At 42.2% G+C, this 20,475-nt stretch overlaps 2 protein-coding genes across 3 annotated transcripts in view; both read right to left on the reverse strand.

Moving 5' to 3' along the window:
* Window positions 1-8,163, reverse strand: part of SH3RF1 (SH3 domain containing ring finger 1) — a 182,046-nt gene extending 173,883 nt beyond the window's left edge. Inside the window, exons 1-2 of one of the 2 annotated variants that reach the window (XM_045997084.1) lie at window positions 7,999-8,162; window positions 5,983-6,470 (exon numbers count right to left, since the gene is read on the reverse strand). In XM_045997084.1, coding sequence (XP_045853040.1) covers window positions 5,983-6,375 — 393 coding nt within the window. In that variant the 5' untranslated portion in view covers window positions 6,376-6,470; window positions 7,999-8,162. Of the gene's footprint in view, window positions 1-5,982; window positions 6,471-7,998 lie in introns of both variants that reach the window. The other variant, XM_045997086.1, reaches the window with a different exon arrangement.
* A 10,610-nt stretch (window positions 8,164-18,773) lies between these two features.
* On the reverse strand, window positions 18,774-19,612 carry LOC123937073 (syntaxin-8-like). The gene has a single exon (XM_045997590.1). The coding sequence runs from the start codon at window positions 19,585-19,587 to the stop codon at window positions 18,877-18,879; it is 711 nt and encodes a 236-aa protein (XP_045853546.1). The 5' UTR covers window positions 19,588-19,612; the 3' UTR covers window positions 18,774-18,876.
* Between the last annotated feature and the right edge of the window lie 863 nt (window positions 19,613-20,475).

Here is a 20,475-nt window from a genome sequence, read left to right on the forward strand (position 1 = left end):
TTGGCAGGGACCCTGCTTCTCCCTCTGCCTCTGCCTGCCACTCTGTCTGCCTGTGCTTGCTCTCTTGCTCGCTTGCTCTCTCTCTCTGACAAATAAATAAATAAAATCTTAAAAAAAAAAAAAAGAGTCAAGAAGCATTTCTTTTTTTCATTACTAATCAGTATGTACCACACACTCCTCTCCATCCCTGCCTTCTATCCCAGTCCCAAACCTGAGCCTTGAGCACTAGCCAGAGAGCGTGACTCAGGAATAAAGTCAAGTCAGGGATAGGATGAATACAGGGACTAAAGCAAGGGTCAGAAATGAAATGATAAATAAGAGAAGTCAATAATTTCTGCAACAGACATCCTTTGGCAAAAACAAACAGTTTTCTATTTTAACTCAGCCATTCAGAAACAGCCAGACACCTCCCTCATCCAAACCACCAAATGAAGACATCAATTCCTGTGTCAGTGTTGGACTGTCTTCCACTGAAGGGAAGCACGTCCCATCCCTCCTAATCCACACTCTCTCCACTCTTTGACCAGACACTTAGACATGAACTTCACTAGAGACTTACTCCATTTCTTTCTTTTTTTTTTTTAATATTTTATTTTATTTATCAGAGAGAAGGAGAGAGAGAGAGAGCACACAGGCAGGCAGAGAGGCAGGCAGAGGTAGAGAGAGAAGCAGGCTCCCTGCCGAGCAAGGAGGCCATGTGGGACATGACCCGAGCTGAAGGCAGCGGCTTAACCCACTGAGCTACCCAGGCATCCCACTTACTCCATTTCTTATCCCATAGCTTCATGCTTCACTATATGCTGCCTTATTTGTTGTTTCTTTTGTTCTACCTCCCCACAATGTAAACTCTTTTTCAACAGAAACATGCATTAAAGCCACCTCCGTCCTAGGATAGATCATAGCACAGAACCGAACCAGAAAAAAATTCTCCACACGTACCTGTTCACTGACTGGAGGTTAAAGATGGCCAATGGGGCAATTCATAGCAGTAGTTTCCCACACCCTACCGGGAGCCAAACTGCAGACCTGACTTTCTCCCCTACCCTTCCTTCAATTCTCTTTCTGCCACCTCTCCTTTGGGCAATGCCTCAGACCCACAATGTCCAGTAAAGGACCATCTCCAAACTCCACTTACAGAAGAACCTGAGAGATAAACAAGTAGTAACAGTTCTCTCCTCCTGACCCTTCCTTCTTTCAACCTAAAATTTTCTGTTTCTGGTCATAAACCTTGTCTATTTTGTGAAACTATGCCAGGCCACTTGGGCAGTTGAGGGGGGTAGAGGGGACCAAAGAACTGCTCGAAGTTATTGTACGTTGGGAGTAAAGAGCACAGAACTTTTGGACTACTGCAGGTCTTGGGGGAACCAGGACGGAAGGGACTGGCAGTGGACCAAGGCCATTCAAGAGGATGACATTTAGGAGTACATCCACAGTTAGTGTTTAGTTTGCTAGGGCTGCCATAACAAAGTAATACAGATCAACTGGCTTTAACAACAGACATTTATCTCATCAGTTCTGGAGGCCAGAAGTCTAAGATCAAAATGTCGGCAGAGTTGTATTCTTCTGGAAGCCTCTCTCCTTAGTTTGCAGATATCCATCTTTGTGTGTCTTCACATGCTCTTCCGTCTATGTCTCTGTGTCCTAATCCCCTCTTCTTATAAGAACACCAGTCATGGGGTACCTGAGTGGTTCAGTGGGTTCACCATCCAACTGTTGGTTTTGGCTCAGGTCATGATTTCAGGGTCGTGAGATCAAATCTCATGTAGGACTCCAGGCTGGGCATGAAGCCTGCTTAGGATTCTCTCTCCTTCTGCATCCCCCGTTCTTGCTCACTCGAAAACACAAAACAAAACAAATACCACTCATACCGTGGATTAGGGCCTACCATATGACCTCATTTGACCTTAATCACCTCTTTAAAGTTGCTATTCCCCAAACACAGTTGCATTCTAAGGTACTAGGGGAAACGACCTCATCTTATGATGGGGGGGGGGGGGAGGGCAGGGGCACAATTCTGCCCATAACAGTCAGCAACACGGAAAGGGAGAGAAAGGAGCTGCGAGTGCAGCTATGGAGAAATGAAAGCATATTCCACATTTTGAGAAGGAAATTTCACCTGTTCCCCCCAAATCTAGAATTCCCTTTCTCTCTCAGTCCTTTGACACCAAACTCCCATTTCCATTCTGAGCCCTGATGACTGCTCATTCCTAATGATTCATCTTTCTAATCCCAAATGCAGAACCCTTACTAGCTCCACCACTCATCTGGCCCTTAACCCCATGTGGCTTGTGGTGGCTCTTGACACCTTGTTCATGACTGCACTTGAGGCTTCCTCTCAGGTCACTATCTCATCCCACGTTCAATCCACATTCACCTTACACTGGTTCTTCACAGGATTCATACCTGTCCCACTACAGATCAAGGCCACTGGAATACTCTTCCCCTGTTCCTCGCCTGCCCAGCCCTCTCTCAACTAATTAATAGCATCTTATCGTTAAGATCTCAGCTCAAATGCCTCTTTCTCAAGAAAGCTTTTGAAGATAACCCCCACACACAAACACACATCTACCCTAAACACAGGCCTTCTCCTATCCTCTCCTAGCTTTCTGTCATAACACTACCAAGTTTAATTACATACTTGCATTGTTATTATGCTATTAAAATGTATCTCTCGGGGCGCCTGGGTGGCTCAGTGGGTTAAAGCCTCTGCCTTCAGCTCAGGTCATGATCTCAGGGTCCTGGGATCGAGCCCCGCATCAGGCTCTCTGCTCAGTGGGGAGCCTGCTTCTCTCTCTCCCTCTGCCTGCCTCTCTGCCTACTTGTGATCTCTGTCAAATAAATAAATAAAATCTTTAAAAAAAAAAAAATGTATCTCTCTCCCAAGACTGGCATATACTCATAAGTACATAAGTGGAATCCGTATCTGGTTTATCCATCATTACCTACTGGGCCGCTAGAGCAGTGTCTGGCACCCAGTAAGTGCTCAGTAAATATTTGTTAGCTAAAGGAAAGAATAAATGAAGTGCGAATTAGTGTAAATCAGTGATTATGTGGATTTATTTTTGCTGAATAAACTCACTTTAAGATAGAGGCAGTGTGAAATCATTAATGATTCCTAGACGACACATAGGTGCACAGATATGAAGAGATCTTGAACCAATGGAACCATTCACAGAAAGCAGAAATTTAACTGTTCTCCTATGTCACAATTCTGTCAAAATTACTTAAAACATGTTTTCCATATGGAATTTTGTATGTGTATTATATTTTTTTATATATTATCTATCTTCTGCAGGTATTTTTAGTCCTTTAAATAGGTATCTGCAGTCCCCCTCTCCCTGTGACTCATTCCACTGCTCAACTTTGGCCTAAAACCGACAGAATTCTTTACATGGGGTAAAGAACTGACAGATCCCCATAGTGACTCCAATCCAACACTTTTTCATTCTCTCCTTCATATTGGGCAGGAAACAAATTCTGGGAACAAGATCTGTGTCACACATTGGAAATGTTCATATCTGCTGATAACACTCAATCTACCTCGTCTAAGTGCATGAGGAAGCCACATGGTCACAATCTAACGGAACACAGAACATAACTAATACACTGAAGCAACATTCCATATGTTATCACTTTCAGCTTTACACAACATGTGGAAACGGGCTCCTGCACCACTTGGTTGTGTCAGAACATCTAAGAGAGGAGAATGCGTGTTTGGGATTTATTATGGTCACTCACCTCAGGAAAGTGTCCAAAAGAGTGCATTACAACCTCCACATGTCTGTATGTTACAGATTTTCTGGGATGTACTTATCCTTCAGGTACCTGGACTATTTGTGCAACCCTGCTTCTTTCGAATGCTTGAAAGCAAAAGGTACCAGTGACTACTACTGAGAAATTATTTTAGAATAGAAAACAAAACTGGTCCGTTTATAAGTATTGCAGCATTTGCATGAACTCAGATTACTGAGTAATTTTGTTTCTTGTTTTGTCCTCTGCTCTCTGTGCCTCCCCACCCCTTAAAGTAACAGACACCATCTTCTGTTTTATTAACCTCAACTATTTAATCCAAGTTCACCAGGGCTTCTCCGTGAGTTTTTTTTCCTCAAGGCTCAAGTTCACCAGGGCTTCTCAGTGAGTAATTTTCCTCATGCTAAAGAAAAAACATGCAGCAAGCAGGAACTCATATAAGCCAGAAAAATAACAGTAACATCATCAAAATCTCAAAATAATTTACCCAAAAAAAGTGAAGCTCAATTCTGAGAGCTTAGCAATTGAAATAAATGAACATTACAGCATTATACAGTCAATTTTTATGTTTGAAAGAAAACTTAAAATTCAAAAGACATTAAGTTGAAAGCTTGAAACCCTTTTCTTAAATTCCTTTTTATCAGTAATGAAACATTCAATGCATTGCTCACAACAGGTAAAGCAATGTGTCAACAACTAAGACACTTCCATTCATAGCCAGAAGCTACAAGTCTCTAGTCTAATTAACAAGAAAATAAAATCTCCAAAGAAGCGAATCTACTCCCTCATTAAGCTAAGCAGACCTCGGTCACGTGTCTCAGAAATGACCAAACTGATCACTGATTGTGAGGTTAAAATATTAATGATTCTATAAATAGTCAATGCACCAGTAAACTCCATAAAATAAAGGAAATCCTAGGAAAGTGCTATAAGCAGACAAACTTCACAATACATGGGCTTCAAATATGCAAAGAAAACTACCCTAGCCCAAAGTTCTCACTATTTAAAAAAAAAAAAAAAAATTGAATACAAATCAAAATAAGCCTGATATCCTAGTAAGGAATTGTTTCCTAGTAATAAAACTCTTTCCTATTTTACATCTAGTGATATAAATACTGTCTATCATTTTTAAAGGATGCGCTTCAGAAGGAAGGGAGGGAATGGTATAGCTTCTGATATTCACATCTGTGAATTTATACTATTTAATGCCTACCCCAATGGCTATTGTAACACTAAATGAAAGAAGTCAGTTATGAGTGTTCCCCCATGAATATTTGAAAAAAAAATTCTTACGCAAATTAACTGTTCTTCAAAAATATATTTTGTCAGTTTGGCCAATTATCAAAATTGTTTCTTCCAACAAAAATGAAATTGTTTTAATTATCTGATGCTCATGACTACTTATTTTTACAAAAATGAGAAAAATGTGTCTTACTAGAATACCATCACCCACAACATAATATAGATTTATTAAAAATAACTTACCTTCTAGGAATTTAAAATATGGTAACTGTCCAGATATTTAGGTTCATTTAAAATTATTTCAGCCCAAACCCAAAACCCCAGAAAAATCATTTTGATGGAAACATTTCATTTCACTCCCTACAAAACCCAACATAAAGCTAGGTTCTCTGCTACATGTAGTCCTAAAAGACATTTCGTTGCTACAGCAACGAAACTCAGCTACCTGTGGCCATGATTTGTTAAGAATTCCTCCAACCAGTAAATTCTATGCTGTGCATTCATAAAACCAAGAGAATGGCTAGAACAGCTCAATGGAACATAAAAATTAAGGTTTAATTTCCAGCTTATGATTCACCCACATACATATGCGTAACTTGTAACATATATGTAAACATATATACATAACTATGGTTCTCCCAACTCCATGAAAAAGGGAAAAATCATGCCAAATTTCCATTTTTAAATGGGCACCAAAAAGCTGCTTTGTTTTAGATTTCAGTGAATAATTGCTACCTCTTCCCCAAAATTTATCTTAAACGGTAATAGAGACTATCTGGAGAGAATTTTTAAAAACACAAATTTGTTATTTATATCCACTCACATTCCAAAAGAAAAGAAAAAAATCCTGAGGCATAATTTCCTGTCTGTTCCAGTAAGTGTAGCTTCTTCAGCAATTAACTGATTTAGAAAGTATCAAGCGAAAGCATAGAGAAAAAAATGGAGTTGTCACCACCTTCATTCACCAAATTGCTTCTGCAGGCTACTCACCCTCACTGGGGGGCTCCAGGCTTGCACCCGTGGCTGCTGTCCACCCTGGGAGCTCTGCAAATCTTTTGAGCTACAATTAGCCACAGTGCTACTCTGAGCCCTTAATGCATTTGTGCAGTTCGTCCCACTGCCCCCACCAGGGCCAGGTTTCCAAGGCCTCTGCTTGATGCCATCCAGAAGTCTGACCAGCAGGATGTTACTTGGAAGCTCCTCAACACCCGAGCCAACAAGAGTCCTGCACTCGGGACATCGGAGTTCATTTCGGGAACCTACAATCCCCAGCAAACATCGTTTGCAAAACGTATGCTGGCAAGGCAAGACCTTTGCTGAAGCGTCAAGCCGCTCTAGACACACAGGACACTCCAGAAGATCCAACAAGGCAGATTCATCCATCTTTATCTAGTTTACTGAGAAAAAAGCTTCAGAAATGTTCATAGTTGTGTGCATCCCTTAAAGTGATTCATGTAACATCCATTTCAGACTTTGCTCTGGAGTAATGGGGGAGGGGAAGGAGAGAAGACAGAAAATTAGTACTGTTATTTGGGGGAAAAGGTTCACAGAGGAGCCAAGAACCAAAAAGTACACCAAAGTCCTTGCTTTGAATAGTGCAGCTTTGCTTTGGAATGTGGTTCCTGAACTCCAAAGTCAACAATTAAAAACAAAATGGGCTTTTTAAACAATTCAAAATTATTCCCTAAAGATATCTAGGAGTTCAGATACCTATCAAGTACTATACAGAATTCCTGCAATAAAATGGGATTTATGAAATGCAATAAAGAACATTATTTCTTCAGCCCTCAAAGTGATATTGGCTGTCTTAATCAAGTCCTCAACTCATATGAGAAGCTGAAGAGAAGCAACCGAAAGTTTCCTCTACCTGAAATTACTTTTAAACCCAACAAACTTCCCAATCTTTAAGCTACTTTAGTGTTTAAGAAACCATGCCTCATGTGATCACTTGTGGTAAATGATCCCAATATTAAATACATATGTTCCTTCGCTGGCCTTAAAAATAGAACTGTTTAATCTTGCCCAACCAAAATGAGCGGAAGGTTGACAATTCTAAAGGACACAACTAAAGATTTGTTTGAAAGCAGCTGAAATATAAAAGCACCCTTCAGGGCAGTGGTTGACAAAACTCTGAAACGGATTTCTGAACGGCCTGTCCTAATCCCATTCAGAAAATCTGGCAAAATTATCACCGAAAGAATTTGACAATGGAATGCTGGACTGAAAACTGTGAGCATAATATGAAAATGGGACCATTCAGGAAAAAGCATTTAAAGCCGTGACTGCGCAGCTCTCCCCTACCACCAAAATAAAAAAAATGGAATGCCTAAAAGAAAAGGGGCAAGAAGACTGTGATGGAAGCATTAACAGCTGTTCTGGACAGAGCTGGGAAGCGACGAGCCCCAGGGCTGCGCCCCTCTCCCACGCTGCCAAGCACAGGTACTCCCAGACCCTCAGGGAGGCGCGGCGGCCACTCGCCGCAGACACACCCCGGAGCCAGGTGTTGGCGACCAGGGACAGGGTAGGTCCCGGGCTGGCGCTGCAGCCTGGCCCGCTCCGGAACCAGGATCTCATTGAACAGCACTCCTCTCCACCACCCTTGGGGTCAGGCCAGGCACATAAATCCCCCCCGGACGACTGCTGGAAGTTTTCAAGGACTTAAAAATGAATCCGCAGCCTTAAGTTGCGGAAGTCAGCCCCACAAAGTGCCACCTTTCGGGAAACATCTATGACGCCGCAGAGATGAGGCGGGAGTCCCCAGAGAGAGCGAACCACCGGAGAGCAGGGAGTGCCGGGCTGCGCCCCGGGAGACCGCGGCGCCGAGCCCGGGCAGCTTCCTGCCGGGAGTGGGCAGCCCGCGCCGTCCCTGCTCCGGGCCCACGGGGACCCGAGGGCGGAGGGACTTGAGGGACCGACTAGCGCGAGGGGGAGCGGGCGCCCCGACCACCTCTTCCACGGCCGCGGGTGTCTGCCCGCGTCGGCTCCCCGCGCGGCCCCGCGCCCTACCTCGCGCTTCGGCTCCTCCTCTTTGTTCGCGGCCCCGCAGCGGCGGCGGAGCCCGATGCAGATGCGGCCCTGCCGCGCCCGCCTCTCGCAGCGTCTCTGACGCCGCGGCGGCACCCGGAGACTCCTCTCTGCTGCCCCCCTCGCGCGCGCACACACACGCCGTCGCCGCCGCCGCCGCCGCCTCCCACTTTCCCAGTGGAGGAGGGCGGAGGAAGAGGAGGAGGAGGAGGAGGAGGACGCCGAGCCCCTGCGGGCGCCCGGGGCGCGAGGGGGCGGCCCCGCACCACAGCGCCTCCCCCCGGAGCGGGCGCGGCACCTCCGGGAACTGCGGGCCCCGCGCGCCTTCCTCCTGGCGCTGAGGTACCTGCGCGCGGTTCCCGCCCCCTCCCCTCCGAGGGCGAGTGGGGGCGGGGGCCTGAGGGGGTGCTGGAGAGCTGAGAGTCCAGGAAGCGGGGTCCCCAGGAGCGACGGCGGTAGATGGTTTGGGGACACACGCCTCCCCTTGAGGGAAACGCGCCTGAAAAATGAAGCAGCCGGAGGGGGAGAGGGTTGGGAGAGGCGGCGGAGTGAAGGAGGACGGCGCCATGGGGCGGGGGCCGGCAGCGTCCTCCTTAGGCCCAGTGGTGCGGGCGGCCCGGGACGGTCGACTCGGGGCGGGACCGGCTGCGGCGCGGGAGGGGCGGGGGCCGGGAAAAGGGCGGGAGCAGCCCTGGCGGGAATGGATCCCACTTTCCCTTGCATCTGTTCGGCCAGGCCTGCGGAGACACTTGGTAGATCGAGAGTTAAGTGTTGTTACCCCGAGGTCCGAGAGAGGCACGGTGGATCAGCGTGGAAACAGTCCCAGGGCAGCTGTCCACCCGCCCGTGCTCTGGCCGCCGCCGCCCGACTTTGCTCCCCCGGCCTCCTGCGCCCAGGCATCACGCTGCCTCCCCGGGGCACAAACCCGAGCCAGCAGGGAGGATTGCTGACCCAGAAACTCAAAATGGGAGGGGACAGAGACGAGGAGAACAGTTGCGGGGATTTACCGTTGTACCCGCCCTAAATGGGGAAAACTCAAAGTCTGACCCCAGGTGAGCTGGCACCGGGGAGCTAGCTGAGAGGCGCCTCTTTTATCTGAGCCTGGGAGGCAGCCATAACCATCACTGTAATCTTTGTTTCGGTTGCCGCAGGCGCACACCTGTAAACTCCGAAATGTAGTTTTGAAAAACATTTCCACAGGTTTTGAGATTTGTTTTTCAGACTCGATTCAGAGGGGGAGACAGATTAAAATTTTGTCATTATCTCAACGCTGTCATAGTTTTATTTGCATTTCCCATCAACTTACAAAAAGGTACCCCAAATACCCTTCCTCAAAGATGTGCAGAAACTGAAAATAAGAGGACTTAAAGATATTATGCAAGAAATCCGTGCCTAGCCAGCGAGCAGGGTGACATTCTGAAGGGGAGCCAGATTATTTTCTAGTCTCCACCCAGACCGCTGCTGAACTATTCAAGACCAATGAGATCACCTAAGAAAGAAAAAAAAGTTAACAGTTAATAATTATCATTCATTGTATGTGCTAAACATTCTACATCCATTAATTCAATCCTTACTGTATTCTCAGACCTTATGCCTCCTTAGCTTTGTTCTGAGTAGATTAATATGCTGAGAGTCATATTGTGTGAAAACCAGAAATAACAGCCACTTCCCCCTCCAATAGAAGTGAGCAAATACGTGTGCATTCAGGCTGAGAAAGCAAGGGAAGGAATGAACAGCATGGAGAATTTTTAATCCAATAATCTAAAAATAAAGCACTCTGAAAGTGACTTCTTAGCCTGTATACTTCAGCATCTGGACCTGTACCGATCAAAATGAGGCTGATGGAAGATTATAGTCAGTAAAGAGATAAATATGAGTATATGCAGTTTATAGTTCTTAAAACCGAAGTTCAAAGAGGTTCATTTCATCCCCAGGTCACGCAATCAGTTGTGCAGAACCAAGACTCAACCTCAAATCTTTGGATTCCAAGTACCCTTTCTTACAAAACGCCTCAGGCAAAACTAAGGGTACTATATCTGCTCCCAGGGGAAAGAGGACACTGTTAATCATGTAATTACTCTGGAGAGCAAGGGACAATTTTTGTTTTGTTTTGTTCTTAGTTTGGGTTTTTTTTGTTTGTTTTTACAGAGAACAGTATATAAGGTCGTGGGTGGAATGGTGCAGCTCATGAAACTAGGCAAGAAAATCAGTAAGTCACACCCATTACCAAAGAACTGAAGACAGTGTGTCCAAGACTGAAGTGAACAAAGGAGCCCCCCAACACATCCCATGAATAGTGACTGGCACATGACTGCCGTTCTTTGAATGTCCCTGGTGCTAGTTCACCATGTTTTGTAGAACACAACTCTTCTATTAGCCTTAATTACTCTAGCTGTAAAAGCAACTTTTAGGCAAATTAAAATTAAATTGAGCCATCTTTCTTCTGTCAAATGGTGAAAAAATAATACCTTTCTTAGAGTGTTCTTGGAAGAGTCAATGAAATAATGTGCTGGTTCTTTGTAATCTGTACCTCTCTATTAAAGAAAGATCTCATTATCATTATCTGCCAAAAATTACCCTGGCAGAGTTATACTAGGCAAAATCCTTCCCACGGTCTTTGAAAAGTTTGAGAAAACACTAATACTTGCAAAATCCTCTCAAGAGAATACTATAGGGGAAGGAACAGTTGGGGAAAGAGAAGCATGTTCATCTTATCATTTCTGTGAATTGAACATAAAGAATGTAAGTATGATATACTTATGGCCCCTATGTCTTTGAGTAGATACAAGAAAAATATAAACACACCGCGTACACAGTAATGATAGCTTGGCTTAATACAATTCTGATCCTCCCAAGACTTCAAAGTACTTTCATATGAGTTATCTCATTTATCTTCTAGGCATTCCTCTGAAGCAGTAAAGATAGATATAATCATCCCCATTTGCAGATGGGAAAAAATGAGGTGTAAAGCATTTATTGCTTCTAGTGATAATGTTATGACACAAATCGGGCATTTAAATTCCCAGACCAGAGAACTCTTTTGTAAGCTTTGGGGTCATGCTTACACATGCATATTCATGCATGTGTCTGATCATCCTTTTCCTTCAAAACTTATCTGGCACACAGCTGCTGCGACATTGGAAAATGCAAGCACTATTTACCCAGTTGTTTAAACTGGAAACCTAGGGGTTGTCTTCGATTTCTCCCTTTCCTCTCCATCCCTCTCCATCAAGAAGTCTGCCAGCTATCCCCAAAATATCTCCATTACACTTTTATTCAAGCCACCATCACTCTTTTCCTCTGGCTCTCTTAACCAGCTTCTCTTCCACTCCTGTCCCCACAGTCTTAACCTGAATATAGTGACACCCAGAGCAAAATACAAAAAATGCATAAGAGATCACATTACTCAAACCTCATTAATTTCTTTCTATCATAGTGGGAATAAAAACTAGGCACCTTCCCCATCTTATGAGCTCACGTGTCACTTAGCCCCTACATCATCCTGTTCTACCACAGCATTTTATCTTCTTCATAGTACTGTTCAGCATCTCATTTTTTTGATTCCTAATTTATTGCCTATCTCCCTTACCTGAATATAAGCTCCCTGAAAACATGGACTGAGTCTGTCTTCTTTACCATTGTAGCCTGGACAGCCAACCCATGGTGGATACAAGTGACTGATTCTCAAATAAAGAATTAATCAAGCATAGAATTACATGTATTACAGTCTTAAAGCTACATATATACTTAGTGCTTCACTGGCCCACAGATAGGAAATCAGTCAGTATTCTGAATTCCATTGACAGTCTTTCTTATAATCTATCAGTCAATAAGTTTTTATGTAGAAGATGAGGACACGATTCTCTTCTCAGTTAAGCTGCAGAAAAAGCTATTTAACACATACCAGCTATGTAACACAGAACATAAACGCAATGCCAGTTTGTCTTCATTCTAAGCCTTAGTCACCATCTACTTCGTTCTCCAAGCAAGCAGGAAAAGTCAGAGTTATCTCCAGTCCCCCCTTTTCCCTCTGCTCTCTCCCCCACAGATAAATGATCCAGACATCATCAGAAGTGCTTTTTAAATCTGTGCCTTCTCCCAATCCTTATTTCAGGAATGTTGATCTTCTACTTGAACAGTAAATACTCTCTCTGCTTTCAGTCTCTTCAGAATACTTGATTCTGGAGAGAGCTTTAGAATCAAAGTCTTCTCCATCTACTAACTGGGTGACCTGAAGGCAAGTTTCTAGTCTTCTGTGCCTAAGTTCCTCCTGTAAACTGGGCCTAAAACTACTACCTACCCCAGGGGTCTTGGGGAGATTTTACATAAGTCAATAAAAATAGAATGTTTGGAATTATGCCCAACACATGGTAAGTGCTTAATAAATTATGGTTATTTTTATTAGAGGGGTACTGGGGTGGCTCAGTCAATTAAGTATCCTTGATTTTAGCTCAGGTCATGATCTGGGGGTCGTGAGATTGAGCCCCACATAGGGCTCTGTTCTGGGCATAGAACCTGTTTAAGATTCTATCTCTCCCAACTCACGCAGCGCTTGCCCACCCTCTCTCTTTCTCTCTCTCTCCAAAAAAATATATATTAATATATAGTATATATTAATACATAGTATATATATGTATATTAACATCTAGATTCAATCCTGAATCCACTACTTGTTAACTAAATGACTTTGCAAATTTCCCTAATTTTCTGAGTTTCAACTTCCTCATCTATACAAATGCATATAATGCTATCTGCTTTGAACGCTTATCATAAAAAATTAATGACAAAACTCATTGAAAAATCTAGTTCTGCGTTTTTATGGCATGTAGTGGGGCTCAATAAAATGTTTGCTTCCAGTCTCCTTTTCTATGTACGTCTGCACCTTTTTCCACATAACTGGATTATCTCTAAGGTTCTTTCCAGCATTAAAAGTGTATCTCCATCCTAACTGCATAAAGGACATCTAAGGGCAATGGATTCCTCTTGTGAAGAACCAAGTGGTCCTGAAGCACCCTAGTTGTCAGGAAAAGGGGCTCTGATCAGTTAGAGTCAGGCAAACCCAAAGAAGTTATTTTGGTCTACAGTAGTGGGAAGGTGGTGCAAACTCTACTGTCTGGCAGAAAATCTGAGCAGATGGAGTATTTATAGACACTCCCCAAAGATTTCAGTTCAATCAGGATGGATGCTAGGGAGAAAGACTGATGAGTGGGAGGTAACTGAACTGAGTCTTCTTCCAGCCTTCTTGAAACAGGTCTGATTATTTGAGGAACGGTTCAACTGCGGAATACCTGGGGAGGGCTTCAGTGCTCTAAGGCTGACTCTAATTCTAACATCATCTTCAGGGAGTGGGTCTTGAAGTTTAGCGAAGTCAGAATCACCTACAACGCTCATTAAAAATATGGACATCCTAGTCTTGTTGCTCGAGACTCTCACTTAGTGGGTCTAGCAGGGGTTCAAGAAACAGGTGATTCTAATGCAGGTGATGCTGAGACAACAATTTGAGAAATGCTAACATATAGTCACCCAGAGGCACATTAAAAGGGAGGTGTCCTGGGCATTGACCAAGGAAATTCATCTCTAAAGGGCCCTCTAGAGCTCTGGTGTTATTGAGAAGGATATGGGAGCTTGAAGCCATTCCTGGTTTTCTGGGGACAACAGAAGAGTCGTTGTGTATTTCTGTTTCCATTCATTCCAGTCTGTCCCCCTCTTCACTGCCCACTTCACCGTGCAGTGCTGTCTCTCATCTAAAAAAAAAAATACCGGACAGATTTTTTTTTTAGTTTTATTTTATTTTTTAAAGATTTTATTTATTTCTTTGGGAGAGAGAGAGAAAGAAAGAGCAGAAGCGAGGGAAAGGGGCAAAGAGAGAAGCAGACTCCCTGCTAAGCAGGGAGCCCAACAAGGGGCTCAATCCCAGGACTCTGGGATCATGACCTGAGCCTAAGGCAGATGCTTAACCAACTGAGCCACCCAGGTACCCCATACTGGACAGATTTTTAAAGAATATGAGTTTAAAGGGGAGCTAAAATATTAGTCTGCCCAAAGTAACACACACGTGGCTGGCTCCAAGTTGCCTTAAGACCCCAAACATGACCAGAGTCACCCACATCAAGCCTCAGAAGTTTAACAGCTCACTGCTGTTAACATGCCTGAAAACTAGGTGTCCCTAATGCTTTCTGACCGAAGGATAAAGAAAAACTTAACCTACATGAGGAAAATATAATAGGATTTCTTCCTTTCTATTAAAAAATGCTTTCTCTTGTCAAATTCCATTATCACTCTCAAAGTTTAAGCCTTCAAGTGGTCTTTTTTGCTTTTAAGCAAACTTTACCTAACATAACTATTAGAGAAAGAGGAGATAAATATCCATCACTTTATCTAACCGTCTTCGGAAAATGAAATTCCATAATCTTTCCTGGTAATCTATCTTTATATATTAAAGATTGTTTATCAATTTTCAGACTTTTTTCTGATCAAATTTAAATATAAAGGTTGACTTTCCTAATGCATTTAAATAGGCCAGTTTAAATACACGCACACATACACATACACACACACACACACACGGACATGTGCTTGAATTCACTAGAGACTCGTAACATATGACCCAGGTTTCTTTCTTCATTATAATACTGAGCAGAAGATGTAGGTCTTTCTCAATTTATCCACCCTAATTCACATGTATACTCAAACACCAGCCTATATTCTATGATTTCAAAATGAGTAGAAATGATCCCATCATAACATTTTCTTTTGTAGCTACTGCCTCCCCTTCTCTCTTCCTTGTTCCCAAATAAAATGTGTTCATTCATATTTTTTAAAGCATAATTATCATCACACTAGGTACTGACCATATTGTGCTTCAACTCATTTTTCCGAAAATTTGCCTGAATGCAGTAAGTGATTTTCCTCCTTTTGTTGACATCAATTTCCTTACTGGTTTTCTGCCCCTATTCCCCTAAACCCACATCTCCAAAATGTTCACCCCAACCTTCACATTGATCCTTAGAATTTCTATTCTTACAGCTTTTTTGTATTTGTTTTCTTTCTTTAAAATGTTGTGTCATGTGTGAATCAGGCAAACATAAAATTTAAAGGAGCAATTTGGAAACTTTGTTAAAGTGGGGCACCTGGGTGGAAGTCAGTTAAGAATCCAACTCAGGTAGTGAGTTTCAGCTCAGGTAGTGATCTCAGGGTCTTGATCTCAAGGTCGTGAGATTGAGCCCAGCATCAAGCCCAGTGTCAGGCTCCATGCTCAGGGCACAGTCTTCTGGAGACACCCTCCCTTCCCCCTCCCACCCCGAGCTCTGTAAAATAAATAAATAAATCTTAATTTAAAAGAAAAAGAAAAATTTCTTAAAGTAATAAACAAAATCTTTAAAGTTACATTTCCATGATCAGTTTATGCCACTGAACTTAATTTGATGGAATACAATAAATTTATTACAAACCATTCCCCATGTAGATTATACAGGATACAATAAAAGTATCAAATAACTCATCAAAAAATGAATTAATGGTTGATGTTAATGAATTAGACCTAAGTATAGCAATATAGAATATAATGTTTTTAATCATCTTGCTCAAAACAATCTCTTTTCTCTGTAATTTAAAATGAGCTCTGATAGAGTTTTTTTAAAAATAGGAAACCAAGATGATATCAGTCCAGTTGACATTATTCTCTTCTACTAAACTGTGAAGACTAAAGATGAAGATAATGTCCTTGTTTTCTACGATGCTTTTATGCAAAAATGATAATTTGCATAATTTCTTCTCAGTCTCAATTGAATTTCTGAAGCTATTTTTCAAGCAAACTTCCACATGTCTCCAGTGTACACCATCTGTCTATTCTCTCTCTCTCTTTTTTTTAAGTATTACAATTATCTTGTAACAGGAGCTGTCAAATCTTTATTCCCCAAGGATTCTTTCTTTTGATAAATGAAAAGGAACTGTATATATTGTTATGTGTAGTTGTATGAATGTGACGGGGGTTAAGGAAAGGTTAGATGTTCAAAGCAGTTATGGCTAAATTGACATATTGGAGGAAATGTGATCAGGTAAGCTGGCTGGAGTTTTTTAAATCAAATTCTTTACCCTAGGAAAATAAAGGAATGTTTAGTCAAAGGTTCTGTGGCTGATACTACAAGCATTAGAGAAAATATGAAACAAGAGGATGACCTTACTCACAAGCTGCAAATTGCATATAAAGCCTGTTGGCATTTCCAAATGGTTGATGCTTTTACTGGGGAATCAAGTTTTATGTTTACATAGTAAGTTTATACTCAGCAGGAACTTCAGGAAATCATATGGATTGCCAAGAAAAAGTCCATATTGAAGTATCTTTTAGAAAAAAAAAATCCTGCCAAAAACATTTAGAAGGCTTTTTAAAAAATGAAGTTTGCAAGGAAATGCAATAGATAAAATTTATGTAGTACTCAAAATTTACAACCAGTATATTTTATAGCATTTCATAAAAATTTTATTTGCAACTCAATTTCAATCAATTTGTAGAGCTATAATTACTGAAATCTAGTAAGAAACTGCAAAGTACAATTAAAGCTTCAGCTATCCAGAATCCTTGAAGAATGGGTCACTCTGGAAAACTCAGTTTTATTTGACTAAAAATATTTGAAATATAGTTTAAGTTTCCCTGAGTTTTGAAATAAAAGGCACTGGAAATTAACATTTCAGGATGACTCCAGGCCATCATTATAAATATTGGATTTGTACAAACAGAATAATTAACTGTGGTGTCTGATTGGCTTGGGTTTGAGTTCTGACTCTGGAAATTTTTACTTATGTGACTTTAAGAAAGTTATTTAATGTCGTCAGCCTTAGTTTCATCATCTATAGAAGGGAGATAAGGGTACCTATCTCATTGGTTGTTGTGAAGCTTGATTAAAAGAGAGAATAAAAGGACCCCTGGGTGGCTTAGTTGGTTAAGCATCTGACTTTGGCTCAGGTCATGATCCCAGGGTCCTGGGATCAAGTCCCGCATTGGGGGGTCCTTGCTCAGTGGGGAGCCTGCTTCTCCCTCCCCTTCTGACTGCCACTCCACCTGCTTGTTCTCTCTCTTTCTCTTTATCAGATAAATAAAATCTTAAAAAAAAAAAAAAAGAACAGGTTCTAATCAAAAGCAAGTTTTAAATGATCGTCCCTCCTTTTTGGTTTCTCTATCCTTATTCTCAGTGAACATAAAGCCTACAAATACTTCTGGAACTCTTGAATTTTAAGAGCAGGGTGGGTAGAGAGGGGGAAAGAGAGAGAGAGCACGCAGCAGGAGAAGGGGAGAGGCAGAGGGACAAGCAGGACTCCCACACCACTGAGCATAGTGCCCAATATGGCCCATCCCAGGACCCCGAGATCATGACCTGAGCCAAAGTCAGACACTTAACCATATCAGCCACCCAGGCATCCCTAGGAGCAGCCCAAATCTTTTAGTGGTGAGGGTTTGGAAGTGCCATGTGGGAGGAAGAGGAGACCAGGGGGCCAACCTAACTGCCCTGGCTCTCAGCAACTTCACTTTTCTGAGCTATCGCTAAGCTCCAGACCCATCTTCATCTTCCACTTGTGATTCTAACCATTAGAAGGAATCCGAAGTCTTTACATATTCTTGGCCTGCGGTATGCTCTGGTGTTTGACTCTCATGTTGGGAGTCATCCTCTCCCCCTCATCACCTCCCCACCTCTTTTGGTAAGTAATCATCAGCTGTGGGTTTTAGCTTAAACTTCTCTGGGCCCTCAGTTCTCAGAAATTTTGCTTTTGAGCATGTAAGTCACTTGGCCTACCTCCAACGACTGATTTTTTCAGATTCCAGCCTTCTCAGTTGGGCCCAGCAATAGATCTACAGACTATGACTTCTTACTATTTTCACAGTAGCCATCTTTCTCAATTAATTTACCAAACTGCTAACATCTCAGTAATCAATTAACCCAAATGGTAAGACTTACCTGTAGAGCAAGACAAATTGGTAAAAATGGAACAATACCATCAAAGTTCATCTTCTCCTTATCTGTATCCACCCCTTCTCCCAAACCAATATATTGTATATATGTAAGTATGCTTCTTATCTTTCTACAAGTTCAAATAACCATATATAAAATATATATACCTATACTTGGAAGTTAACTCTGTTTAAAAAATAGAGTTATATCTTATATAAGATATATATATCTCTGCATCTTGCTTTTTGTCTCTAAAACATATAATGTAGGACTCCCTTTTAGTCAACAAGCATAGAACTGACATTCTTTATATTGCATAGTTTTCCTTGGAATGGTTGTGTCCCAATCATTTTCCTATTAATAGTTGCCTATTAATTCACTCTTTTGTCTTCCATAATTAGAAACAGCTGCAATAAACATTCTTGTTTCTGTGTCTTATGTAGAGAATGGATTCCCTAGGATGGAATTTCTGGGTCACAGGGAATGTACTATAAGAAATGCTTTTATTGAGATAGACTCACCATATAACACTGTGTAAGTTTGAGGTGTTGGCTTGACACATTTATCTACTGCAATATGATTACTAGAATAGCATTAGCTAACACCTTTATCATGTCACATAATTATCATTTCTTTTTGTGTAAAGAACAGTTAAGATCTAATCTCTTGGTAACTTTGAAGTTTATAATACAGTATTTCTTACTATAATCACTATGCTGTGCATTAAATCTGCAGAATTTATTTATCTACTAGTTGCAATAGAATGCCTGTTTGTTTTTTTTTGGTTTTTTTGGTTTTTTTTTTTTTTTTTGAGAGCTTTGGGGGCATTTATTGAGAGCGGGGTCAGGTACCACCTGGGTGCTGGGCTTCTCTGCGGCGCTGGCAGGCATCACAGCTGGTGCGCCCCTTACTGCCACTAGTTGGTGGGCCAGACGGCCACGACCACGATCGCCACCAGCAGTAGCAAAATCACCATGATCATGCCGCAAGATGCTGATTTTCTGTCCACCATAGTCACGCGCCTGGTCTCCGTGCGGAGCTTCCCGTCTGTGTTCTCCACCAGGTTGGCAAGGTCATCAATTATTTCATTTTGTTCATCCAGTTCATTCCCAATTTCCTTTCCCATCTGTTTCTGCCGACTGATGATCGAGGACAGGGCATCCAGGCCTGCATCCTGTTCTTGGATAATTTTCTGCTGCTGTTGCCGGAGTTCATCAAAACCCAAACCTCTGGTCTCCTCTGGCTCCTCAAAGAACCAAGGATTGGGGACTCCTCGCTTTGCCCCTCCAGTCATCAGGCTGGACCTGATGAGATCTGGTTCTGAATCCTCGTTCTTAAAGGATGCCACAAGTAGTCTCTCTCGAGTTACAAGTTCATCCAGCAGGTTCTGTCTTCGGTCTCCTTCAAGCTGTGTTATCTGATGTGTTGACACAGCTCTTAGCAACAGGTCCTTCAAAAGGGCGATCTTGTCCTTCAGATTCTGCAACAAAGTTCTGATGGTCACGGTAAGCCTGATTGTATTTTCACCATTTCTTTCATACTGATTTTGCTGCTGGATTTTCTCGGCAATCTCTTGTGCAATTTGGCAGGTAGAATCGAATGTGGAGAACCAGGGGTCTGGGGCCATCGTGCAGTCTCTTCCCGCCGCCGCCGCCGCCCAGAATGCCTGTTTTTAACAGCTATTGCCAGATTCATTCCATGAACATTTAATAATTTAGATTTCTACCATCAAGGTATGAAAATACTCCACATCTTCAAATCACCCTTTCTGGCTTCCACTTTTTAGAACTGTAACCATTTTGATAGATGCTCTATGTTATTTGGTAAATATTTTAAATTGCATGTCCCTGACAACTAGTGAGGAAACCTCCTTTTATTTATCATTCACCTGTCGATTTTTTCTTTTTTGAGTTTGTTAGTCTTTATCTTATCAGTTTAGTAAGAGCCCTTTGTATGTTAAAAACACTAGCTATTTCTCTGACATTGGCATTGCTAGTATTTTTCCCAATTAGTAGTCTTTTCACTTCTCCATAACTTTAAATTTAAAAAAAGATTTTTTTTTTTTTTTTGAGGGGCACCTGTGTGGCTCAGTTAGTTAAGTGTCTGCCTTTGGCAGGGTGCTGGGATCAAGTCCTGCATCAGGCTCCTTGCTCAGCAGGGAGCTTGCTTCTCCCTCTGCCTGCTGCTCCCCTTGTTGGTGCATGTGCTCTCACTCTCCCTGTCAAATAAATAAATAAAGTCTTTAAAAAAATATTTTTGGAGACAATCTTAGGTCACCTGGGTGGCTTAGTCGGTTGAGCGTCAGCTCTTGGTTCCAGCTCAGGTCATGATCTCATGGGTTGTGAAATTGAGATCCGCATCAGCTCCATGCTCAGCAGGGAGTCTGCTTGAAAATTCTCTCCCTTCCCCTCTGCCCCTCCACCCTCAAATAAGTAAATAAATCTTTAAAATCTTTTTTGAAACAATCTCAAATTTACAGAAAATTTGCAAGTAAACTTATCAAGAACTTCCATTT

Source organism: Meles meles, chromosome 2, assembly GCF_922984935.1.
Source record: "Meles meles chromosome 2, mMelMel3.1 paternal haplotype, whole genome shotgun sequence".
NCBI lineage: Eukaryota > Metazoa > Chordata > Mammalia > Carnivora > Mustelidae > Meles > Meles meles.